Source organism: Myotis brandtii, unplaced genomic scaffold (assembly GCF_000412655.1).
Source record: "Myotis brandtii unplaced genomic scaffold, ASM41265v1 scaffold312, whole genome shotgun sequence".
NCBI classification, from domain to species: Eukaryota; Metazoa; Chordata; class Mammalia; order Chiroptera; family Vespertilionidae; genus Myotis; species Myotis brandtii.
In genome coordinates this window covers 3,918,535-3,930,003 of record NW_005361955.1, presented here as the reverse complement: position 1 = coordinate 3,930,003, position 11,469 = coordinate 3,918,535, and the positions used below count along the sequence as shown (strand labels likewise).

Sequence of the window (11,469 nt, the reverse complement as noted above, 5' to 3'; positions counted from 1 at the left end):
AGAAGGACAGCCAGCCAGGTTCCCTTGCTGTGAATTTGCACATGCCTGTGTTTTCTGCGTGCTGTTTTTCACGAAGGCAGCGACAGGCTAACCAGCTGGTGTCAGGCATTAAAATCCCCACCATTCCCCTGGAGTGCGTGGGCAAAGCAGCTCCTGGAACGGCTTTATGTGAGCACTGGGTCTCAGGCTTTTTCACCGACAGGGGTCCCTTTAGCCTTGTCCTCCCATCTAACTAGATGTTTGCGTGTTTCCCCCCTCCCCCCTTACCAGACTTTATTTATTAAAAAATAATTCTTTTTCATTATTTTAACCAAACACACAAATGTACCACTCCCAGCTTCTGACTGGCCCAAAGTGATCAGCTAGACCGTTTTGAATTGGTATCAAAAGAACCAAAGCAAAGGACTTGACATTTTTATTAGCTAGTATTCCCCATGGCAACTAAAAAAGCATGGTTTCTGGCTGCCTTTTGAAAATGCTGAAAGCACGCGTGTCATAGGTTCGCCATCACTGAGCTAGACCACTTTGAGTTGGTATCAAAAGAGCCAAAGCAAAGGACTTGACATTTTTATTAGCTAGTATTCCCCATGGCAACTAAAAGGATGGTTTCTGGCTGCCTTTTGAAAATGCTGAAGGGCCTAAATAATGAAGCCTCTGTATATGTTAGCTATCATCATCATCATCATCATCATCATCATCATCATCACTATCGTAGCTTCCAGGAAGTTGTGAATACCAGATTAAGATCACAATCCATTCATAGATGGTAACAATGACGATGATGATAATGGTGGGGATTCATAATACCTCACTCTGAGCCAGGCATTCTTTCACACGCTTTATATGCATGCTCTCATTTAGTCTTCATCATGAACCTATGAGAGAAGTGTTGCTATTATCCCCCCACTTTACAGATGAGAACTGAACTGGGAAAGTAACTCACCCATCGCTAATAAGTGTAGTGTTAGAGCTGAGGTCTGATAGCAATGGGGTAGTCTTGCTGTCGTGCAAGTCAAAGGGTCTTCTCAATCTGAATCCTCAAAGAGGCATCAGTTATATTCATTTGTGGCTTCATGTCTTTGATCTTCTTCATATATTGCACGTGTTCTAAAAGGAAAACTCCACGTATGCGAATGTGGCTCCTCATAGGACATCATAGGCATTTGGCTAAATTTGAATACACTTTTCCATATTCTGGAGATTGCACGTATGACTTCCTCCTGGTGAGTTCTTCAGAGCAGCCACCATCTCTGATCCCTCCAGGCTTGGCACAAGGAGGTGCTCTACTCGTGGAGAAGACGATGGCATAAACTTCCTGATGAACTGAACCCTCCTCCCTTCACCCCTCCCGTCCCCATAACATGTCCTGCTGTTTTGCCTGCTTGCAGGGTGTGAGTCAGAGCTCACCTGGCCTCTCTCTCTCTCTCTCTCTCTCCCTGAATGGTGTCAGGTGATCCAGTAAATACTGGGGTTTGGTTTGAGTCTCCATGATAACAACAAGTAAATCCAAAGTTCAGTCCAGAAGTGGTTCCCACAGGCCATAGGCATTCCTGAGAACTTGGTCAAGTAGTAAGAGGTAGTGCACAGAGATTTGGGATTGTAGCAGAAATCCCCTGAGCCCAATGTAATAAAAAAATAGGGAGTCTATTTTATGACTGTGGGATTGCTTTGTAATTTCCAAGAGCAGGACCGTAGCCAGTCTTAAGAAAGCCTGGAACCACAAAGTAGAATGCCTTCAAGATTCCCTCTCCCGCTTTTCATCTCTGCTTTCTTTCCTCCTCAGACCACTGTCTCTGCTACTCTGAGTACAAGGTGGTCAGAAGAGGGCTGGCTGCCTCAGTGCTAACAAGCCGCTGGAGAAACTGGCCTTTTTCTGTCCCATGCCAAAGTCCCAGGGAAGGAGCTTTGATTGACTAGCCAGGGTCAGGTAATCAGCCCTGGTCCAAGGTGAAGGGATCATTTTAAACATGGCGGCTGGAGCGCACAAGGGTAGATCCTGGGGGCAGTTAAGGATATCCCTGTTTTCAGAGTTGATGGCAGACCACACTTTCCTGAGGCTGCTCTCTCCCCTGAATGTCTCAAGACTATGGTAGAACACAGACTCGCCTGCCTCCTGCCATTCCTGACGCCAGGCGGTCACCCTACCTGAGTCTAGGGTTCCTTCTGACGGTGCCATGCCCAGGCCAGGACCTAGATGGGCATCGAGACAAATGGTGGGTCATCCTTGAGAACAAGAAACAGGGTTGGCAGTCAAGCTTGGATTGTCCGAAGGTGGTCTGGTTCTCCGCGAACTCTAGGAAGAAACAGTGGTGTTTGGTAATGGGGACTGCATGCCAGGGGCCGGAAGGCGAGTGCACAGCAAACCTGGGAACCCAGCAGGGCAGAGCGGGGGAGGAAGCCATTGGGGCACGTGCCACACATTGCTTTGGCTCCTACATCTGAGAGTCCCCGGACCAGTGCTTCATGGGTTCCTCTCTGCGCTTAGGGTTCCATAAGTTTATTCTGTGTGCTTTTATTAATTTCAAAAAATTTCATAGAAATTTATTTTATTTGTAAATATTTATTTAGTTAGTCCTCACCCGGGGGTATTTTTTCCATTGCTTTTTCAGAGAGAGTGGAATGGAGGGAGGGTGGGGGAGCAGAGAGAGAAATATCGATATGAGAGAAACATGGACTGGTTGCTCTTGCACACCTCCCAACTAGGGCTGGGGATCGAACCTGAAACTCAGGTATGTGCCCTTGACCAACAATCAAACCCATGACCCTTTGGTACACAGGTTGATGCTCCAATCACTGAGCCATGCTGGCCAGGGCTATTTGTAAATTTTTGTAGAATGTAAAAAATAATTCTAGAAATCCAGAAGCCTGCAAAAAAAGAAAGCAAAAACCACTTATAAACCAATCACTGGGAACATATTAGGGTAAATCTTTTAGTGTTGTTTTTTTTGTGGTTGTTTTTTTAACGAACAGATTTGGAGGGGAGGTAAAAATAGGAACATACATACATACATACATACTCAATAAATTGTTTTGAAACCTGGTTTTCTGTTCCACAAAACAACGGGCTCTCTCTCATGTTACACATGGTTTTCAATAACATGGGGCTCGCCACAACATCCAACTGCAAGGGTGGATGGAGCGTGGAGAAATATACCAGCTGCATTCATTGGCTCCCAGTAGAACCCTGAGTAGCTGCAGCCCCTCCGTGGTTTTTCTCTTCTTTCTGATAAAATTATGGAACACCTTCCTCAGTGCCCTCATGCCCACTCTCACAGCTGGCCCACGGGCAGCAGGCCCTACTCCTGCATGTTCCCAGGGCCTCATGGGCCAGCCATGCTGCATGGACTCACTGAGGTCACCCCAGCTCGGTGGCTCCAAGAGGCTCATACAGAGTACAGCCGCAAGCAGGCTTCTTGCACCCCTGCCGTTGTCTGCCCAGGGCTGCTCATCAGTGCCGGCGGCTGTCAGTAACGGCCCCTCCTCTCTCCTGCTTTGCAGGCTCTCTCCCAGGAGTTGCAGAGGGAGCCGCTCTGGAGCTGACCTGCCACAGAAAATCAGGTAAAATCAACAACCCAAATCATAGCCCTTTTCAAACCTGTCAGGTGACAAGCACTCTTACAGGCCATGAAAGCTCATGTTTGCCACAATTCTACGAGGCAGATAGCATTACCCCCATTTTATAGATGGGGAAACTGAGCCTAGAGCAACTGAGGGCCACTCCGCTGATAAGAGGTAGAGTGGAGATTTAAACCCAGGATGGGACTGAGTCCAGTGTCACACACTGTCCTTGACTCACTTTCTCTGGAACTAGAGGTAAGAGGGGTTCAGAGCGGATCTAGCCAGTGGTCCTTCCTCACCTGAGGGCTGGGGCTAGGCTCCCGGCATAAGAATCTCCTGCTCAGCCAGCATGGCTCACTGGTTGAGCATCGACCTACAAACCAGGAGGTCACATGACCAGTCACGGCACATGCCTGGGTTTCCAGCTTGATCCCTAGTGGGGGGCTTGCAGAAGGCAGCCAATCAATGATTCTCTCTCATCATTGGTGTTTCCGTCTCTCCCTCTCCCTTCCTCTATGAAATCAATAAAAATATATGCCTCCTGCACATCTCCTACTGGGGATGTGTCCGCAACCAAGGTACATGCCCTTGACCAGAATCGAACCTGGGACCTTTCAGTCCGCAGGCCGAAGCTCTATCCACTGAGCCAAACCGGTTTCGGCAAAAAATATATATATTTTTTTAAAAAGAAACTCCTTTAAGGAATTTGTTAGAAGTATAGACTTGGAGCTCATCTTTGGTGGGAGCTGGGAATGTGTCTTTATAGAGCTTTCCAAATGACTTGGGAACACAGCCAGGCTTGGGAACTGCTGATGAAATAGCAACAAGTTCTCATTGTTTTCCAGGCACAGTGTGTCTCCATAAATAAGTGAAGAACAACAGCCCGATGAGGGACGTACTATTATCATCCTCGGTTTAAAAGAGAGGGAGAATGGGGCCCAGAGAGGTTTAGAAGTTTACCCAAAGTCACACAGCTTGAAAGTGGTAAAGAGGGCTATGATCATGGTCCGTGTTTGTGCTCTTATACCGCCTTCACCTACCACCTGCGGCCGGGATACCTCCCTGTTCGGCTCCACATTCGGATCTGCCATTGCTTACCCTGCTGTGGCTATCACAGCATAAGGAAGTGGAAATCTGATTGCTTCCAGGGAGGCAAAGATGAGGAGCATTTAGTGTTTCTCTTTGGCAGCTTGGTCGCCCTGGTTTTCTTCTCTGAGCATGACACACAACAGAGGGCACATGACACAGATGACCAGAGTTGAAGCTAGTCCAGGAGACAATAGACCACACCCGCACATGTTGTCTTTGGAAACAAATGGAACCCCCCTTCCTCGGGGAGCAGAGCCTGGTGGGAGGAACAGGGTTTGTAGGAGAGCTTTCTTAGAGCCCTGGTTCCTTTGTGAGTTACTTGCTTTTTTGTTATTTTGGGGCAACTCCATAACCTTGCCCTCCTTCATTGCTTGTCACCACCAGCCTTCTGTTCTAGGGTGACCTTGAACCGCAAAACTGCTGTCCACGTGGACCGGGGCCGACATCGCACGTCCAACTGCCAGGACCCCTGCATCCAAACTCCGAGACATGGCGACGGATGGCAGCAAGGTGGCTGACGGACAGATCTCCACGGAGGTCAGCGAGATTCCCACGGGCAGTGACAAGCCCAAAACCCTGGTGGTCAAAGTGCAGAAGAAGGCGGCGGACCTTCCGGACCGGGACACATGGAAGGGCCGTTTCGACTTCCTCATGTCCTGCGTGGGCTATGCCATTGGCCTGGGCAACGTCTGGAGATTCCCCTATCTCTGCGGAAAAAACGGCGGCGGTAGGTGCTGGCCTGGCCACCTTCCCGCTGGGCCTGGACCCCCCACCCCCCCAGAAAGTGTTCCACTTAGACCTTTCCTGGGGCAACCTTAGTGGAATGGGTCCCCGAAAGACTCCAGAAGAAGGGTCAGGCCCCACTTCCTGTTCCTTGTCCTTTTACCAAAAGATTCTGAAAGGGTGATACCCTCTGTCAATGATCTGAGAGTTCACCTCTTCATTTGCCAAGTGCGGGTCATGTGTTTTGAGCAGGATCGTCCTTGGGCGTTGGCTGTGGGTGCTGCTTTTGAGGCAGAGTGTACGGAATTCCCGGCTGAGACCCCAGAACGCCCGTGTGACACTCTCTGTGCCCAGGGCTTCTCCAACGCCGGAGGCCTGAGCATCTCTCTTCTCGACCCCACAGGGGCCTTCCTGATCCCCTACTTCCTGACGCTCATCTTTGCGGGGGTCCCACTCTTCCTGCTGGAATGCTCCCTAGGCCAGTACACATCCATCGGGGGCCTGGGGGTGTGGAAGCTGGCCCCCATGTTCAAAGGTAAGTCTGCAGAGTGGGGCCGTGGGTCGGGGCGATGACCTTGCCCACAGGAGGGTGGCAAAGCCAGGGCCTTCCCAATATGCTTGATCCCTCTGGACAGAGGGAGCTGCTCAGCCACGTCTGAGCAGAGTGGAGCCATTAAGGGGCCAGGTGACAGGTGACCACGCTGGCCAAAACCTAGGGCGGTAGAAAGGAGGACTCAATCTGGAGGCCCCATATTCACATCTGCCTGCCCTGTTCTGTGAGCTCATTTCCCTGAATTTCCCTGGCATGTGCTGGGTGTGACTTTCTTGGCTCCCTTGCTCAGTGCTGATAGATACTCGGGTGAACACATGGAGAAGCGTGCTTTCCTGCAGGCCCAGCCCCAGCCCCACCTTCAGCCAGTCTGTGTGGGGGCCCCAGACACCAGGCCTGGCTCCCTCCCTCGCCAGATGCATGTGACTTTAGCCACGTTCCTGCCTCTCCCCAAGGTCGAGTGAGATTGTAGACGTTGTTGGAAATGATAGCTGTGACATGCATGGGAAAAATTGTGGTTATTCAATGAGTATCATGAGGGTGTGTTCCCTTCCAGGAGTGGGCCTTGCCGCTGCTGTGCTGTCCTTCTGGCTGAACATCTACTACATCGTCATCATCTCCTGGGCTATCTACTACCTGTACAATTCCTTCACCACGGTGAGTGGCCCTCCACCCGCTGCTCAAGAAAGAGCCAGACCCAGAGTCCACCCTCCATCCACTAGGACCACAATTCTGCTGACAGCCGTTCCTCCAGCAGCAGGGGGCGAGGTGGTCTTCAGCAGCCCTTGTCTCCCCACAGTTATAGCCCCATGACCTGAGCCCCTGTTCTGGGCCAGGTGCTTTGTGGGGTAACATCTAACTCTCATGACACCCCTCTAAGATGGGTATTGTTAGCCCACTTTATATGAACCCAGGTTCAAACCCTGATCCTATTCTATACCAGCTGTGCAACTATGGGGATGAGACTTAACCTCTCTGAGCCTCAGTGCCCTCCTAGAGTTGTGAGAATTGCAGCATAAATGTGTGTGCAGCGATTAGGTCTGTGCCTGGGAAAGTGCAAGCGTGGTGAGTAGTCACTGTCAGTGTCAGTGTGCACAGGCTCAGAGTCATTAGCTTGGAAGTGGTCCGGGATGGACACACAAAACCTTAAGGTGCCGTTTGGAAAGCTCATTTTCTGAGTGAAAAGCTTGAGGTTCAGATATCAGCAATGACACTTAGGTGCTGTGTGATCCTGAGCAAGTTGCTGCCCCTCTCTGATCTCTCAAATGGGGCTCACGGTATGACTTGCATTTGGGAGCTGTTGGGAAGGGGAGGGGGGGAAATGGCCGTGAGGAGGCTCAGGGGACCGTAAGGATGGACAGGGAGTGCTAGGGTCACTGTTGCCAATGCCTATGGCTCAACAGGTTTTGTCTGTGTCGCTGTGTCTTTGCAGACACTACCATGGAAACATTGTGACAACCACTGGAACACAGACCGCTGCTTCTCCAACTACAGCATTGCGAACACCACCAACCTGACCAGCGCTGTGATGGAGTTCTGGGAGTGAGTGCAGGGTTATTCCTGGTGGGTGGCAGGGCCAGCAGGTACAGAGGCACCTCAGAAGGCTGATGGAAGGGTTAGGTGAGGGACTGTTTGGAGATGTGGGCAGGGCTAAGGGAGCCCCAAGAAAGGGTGAAACCCCTCTCTCTCCCAGAAAGCTGAACCTTGGAAGAGCCACTGGACATACACTAGACCTTTGGTAGAGAAACCCAGCTGCAGAAAAAGCCACAGGCAGCAGGGAGAATACATCCCCAACATCACTCTCCTCCCACCCTCCAAGCTCCTGCTATTGATTAAACCCAGAAGACAAGGAAACTGGTGATAGAGCCATAGCTTTCAGCCTCCAGGGCAAGAGCAGGGTGGAGAAGGGTAGACAATGGCCAGTGGAGAGGAATAACCATCCTAGGCCTAGCAGAGGCCAATAAAGTCCCGATTCATTCTGAAAACCAGTCCTGAGTCACTTAGAATAAAGACACACACACACACACACACACACACACACACACACACACACATGCACTGTCCATAGTGAAGGCCATGTTGATTGTTTCATCATAGAAGGTGCAGATTAGGAGCATTAATTTTCCAAAACGAGGTCCTGAGACCCAAATCTCTTTGGCATGAAGGCAGCATCTGTGCTGGGCAGCTTGCTAGGGTCTACCTGGAAGTTTGCACTGCACCTTGGATACGCTGCCAAGAGGCGCCGTTCTCAGGAGGCGTCAGAACATGTGAAGTCACTCTCTTTGTGCTGAAACGTCCTTGGCTAGGCTGTCTCCTTACGAACAAATACCAGATTCTACTGTGGCTGTTCTGCTTTCAGGCATCTCCCACATGCAGTTATCTCCCACATGTCCAAGCTTTTCATTCAACCTTTTATCCAATAAACATTTCTTGAGCACCTACTGTGTGCCAGTCTGGTTAGGGATGTGGATAGGTAAACAGGCAGTGGCAACACCAAGTGACCAGCACTAAAAGGAGGGACATGGAAGGCTGTGGGGCCCCAAGGAGGCGCCTGGACCAGCCTCGGTGAGGAATGGCATCTAAGGATGAAAAGCAGTGTCGGGGAGACAGGTGTGGGAAGAGTCTGCGTGAAGGCTTGGAGGCAGGTGAGAGCAAGCAAGCTGGAGTGAGGGGGTGACAAGTAGTCCAGTCGTAGGAGAGCTTGAGGGCCTATGGTGAGAGCCAAGACCAGGGCCAGCTCATCACGGCTTGCAAGAGCCACCTGGAGAGTTGGGCTTCATTCTGAGAACATAAGGAGCTAAGGGAGCCCCTATGGTGAAATAAGGAGCTATTCATTGCAGAACTTTAAGCGGAGAAGTGACATGACCAGACTTGCTATTAGAAGGATCTCTGGGGACTGGAGTGGGGACAGAGAGAAAGTGAAGGTGGGTATCCTGGGAGGAGACCTGCAGCCATCTAGGTGAGCAACAGTGGAGGCTGAATTAAGGCACTGGCAGGTCAGCCCTTTCTACCGATTAGTATAATGGGCCCCACGGTCCCCAGCCAGCTCTTAGATCTCAGTGAACGCAGATGTCAGCAGTCACAGTGCAAGGTATTACCTGTGTCCACACACTGGCCCAGCTCCCGGGTCAATCCAGCCCCCGTGACTGTCACCTCCCTCCTGTTCCATCAGGCGTAACATGCATCAGATGACGGACGGGCTGGATAAGCCGGGTCAGATCCGCTGGCCTCTGGCCATCACCCTGGCCATCGCCTGGATCCTTGTGTATTTCTGTATCTGGAAGGGTGTTGGCTGGACTGGAAAGGTAAGAGATGTGCACAGTGGGAACTAGAGAGGGATGCGGGCCATCACCCTGGCCATCGCCTGGATCCTTGTGTATTTCTGTATCTGGAAGGGTGTTGGCTGGACTGGAAAGGTAAGAGACGTGCACAGTGGGAACTAGAGAGGGATGCGGGGATCTCCCACCTGGGCAAGCAGTCTGTGCCTCCCAGGAACCCTTTCCATCTTTAATTTAAGCAGGTCTCTTCATCACTCTGTGCCTCAGTTTTCTTTCCTATAAAATGGGAATAACATTACCTACCTTTGGGGAGGTGTAAAGATTAAAGGAAATAATGCAAATCAGGCACTTATCACGGTGCCAGGCTCACATTAAGTCTTTTGAGATTAGCCTGGGCCTGGCAGAGCTACTGCAAAACAGAGGGTAAATGTTACTCATGGACCATTAAACAATGGTCCCGGCGTGACTACGCCACATCCCAGCTTTGAAAAGCAACAGAGATGGATTGATTGATAGTTGAATACTCAGGCCTTGTATTCAAATAGACCTGAGTTCAGATCCCAGCTTGGCCATTGACTTGGCCCTATGCCCTTGGGCAAGTCACTTCACCTCTGAAACTTAGTTTCTTCCTCTAAAAATGGGGCTAATACTATGCTTATCTGTTGGTTTGTTATGCAGATCAAATGAGCCCATGATTTTGTAAGGCGCTCTGCAGCTGGCAAGGGGAGTTATTATTTTTGTTTTTATTATTGGCAAGGGCAGAGCCAGGCCAAGTTGGGTTGCGCAACCTGGGGACATGGGTGGGGAGCTTGCCAATCAAACTGGGGGGAGGAAGACTGGCCTCAAACCTACTTTAAATGTTACTCATGGACCATTAAACAATGGTCCCGGCGTGACTACGCCACATCCCAGCTTTGAAAAGCAACAGAGATGGATTGATTGATAGTTGAATACTCAGGCCTTGTATTCAAATAGACCTGAGTTCAGATCCCAACTTGGCCATTGACTTGGCCCTATGCCCTTGGGCAAGTCACTTCACCTCTGAAACTTAGTTTCTTCCTCTAAAAATGGGGCTAGTACTATGCTTATCTGTTGGTTTGTTATGAAGATCAAATGAGCGCATGATTTTGTAAGGGCTCTGCAGCTGGCAAGGGGAGTTATTGTTTTTGTTTTTATTATTGGCAAGGGCAGAGCCAGGCCAAGTTGGGTTGCGCAACCTGGGGACATGGGTGGGGAGCTTGCCAATCAAACTGGGGGGAGGAAGACTGGCCTCAAACCTACTTCTTACCCGCTTTAAGTCCCACCCCATGAGTCCGGGGACAGAAGATGACCAGGTCTCACTGGTCTTGGCCTGAAGGACTCAGCAAGTGTGTTGTCTGAGGTCATTAAAGTAAGTGAGGGAGAGAAAGGATTTGAACTAAGGCTGGAGACGGGGAGGTTCAGGCTGCCTAAGAAGCTGAATGAGCAAAACAGAACCTCAATGAATTCTACACTTGGGAATGGGCACAGCTGATGAAAAAACTGCCCCATTTAGTCTGGTGGGACTTTTGGACTCAAATTCAAGGCTGGTGTCAAAGCAGCTCTGCTCTGTCCCTAGGCTGCACGAGAGGAGGAGGCCACAGTTGTCTTCAGGCCCAGCTTTTAGAAGCAGAAGAACGTAGCGGCCTAGACCCCCGGTGCCTAGCTGTGTGCTCTTGGGCAAGTCAGTTCACTTCTCTGAGCCTTAGTCTCCTCATCTGTGAAGTGATCACAATAATGGCACCTCACAGGGTTGTTACAAAGACTTGAGGGGGATAATCTACACACAGTGTGTAGCATATACCTAGCACACAGTAGGCATTCAATACATGACATCAATTATTATCATTTTTGGGTGGTATCTAGAGTTCCTGCTACATTAGAAGACTGGCTACTTCTTGGGGACAGAGGTAGGGCCTCCCTCACTGCATCTCTTGAGTGAGCCAACCACTCCATCAGTAAACATTCACTGAGCACTGACTGTGTACCTAGCTCCATGCTGCACATGGAAGACACATTGAACTGCAAGACCTAGCAGCAAATATTAAGCATGTTGTATGTCCTCATGCAACCAAACTTTCTGACTAGCAAGGTTGATTGTACCCATTTTCCAGACAAGAAAACAGATAGGCTTAGGGAGGATAAGAAACTCACCCACTGTCTACGGCCATACCACCCTGAATGCGCCCGATCTCGTCAGAAACTCACCCACTGTCACATAGCTTGTAGGTGACACAGGCAGTTCTGACTCCC

The 11,469-nt window shown here is 50.2% G+C and overlaps 1 protein-coding gene across 3 annotated transcripts in view; it reads left to right on the top strand.

The window, feature by feature from the left end:
* Window positions 1-3,498: 3,498 nt before the first annotated feature.
* The window catches only part of SLC6A1 (solute carrier family 6 (neurotransmitter transporter), member 1), a 20,972-nt gene continuing 13,001 nt past the window's right edge, over window positions 3,499-11,469 (top strand). Inside the window, exons 1-7 of one of the 3 annotated variants that reach the window (XM_014542749.1) lie at window positions 3,499-3,558; window positions 5,032-5,374; window positions 5,774-5,905; window positions 6,477-6,577; window positions 7,353-7,462; window positions 9,093-9,205; window positions 9,317-9,336. In XM_014542749.1, the coding sequence (XP_014398235.1) occupies window positions 5,137-5,374; window positions 5,774-5,905; window positions 6,477-6,577; window positions 7,353-7,462; window positions 9,093-9,205; window positions 9,317-9,336 (714 nt within the window). In that variant the 5' untranslated portion in view covers window positions 3,499-3,558; window positions 5,032-5,136. Of the gene's footprint in view, window positions 3,559-5,031; window positions 5,375-5,773; window positions 5,906-6,476; window positions 6,578-7,352; window positions 7,463-9,092; window positions 9,226-9,316; window positions 9,337-11,469 lie in introns of all 3 variants that reach the window. The other 2 variants (XM_005870060.2, XM_014542748.1) reach the window with 2 other exon arrangements.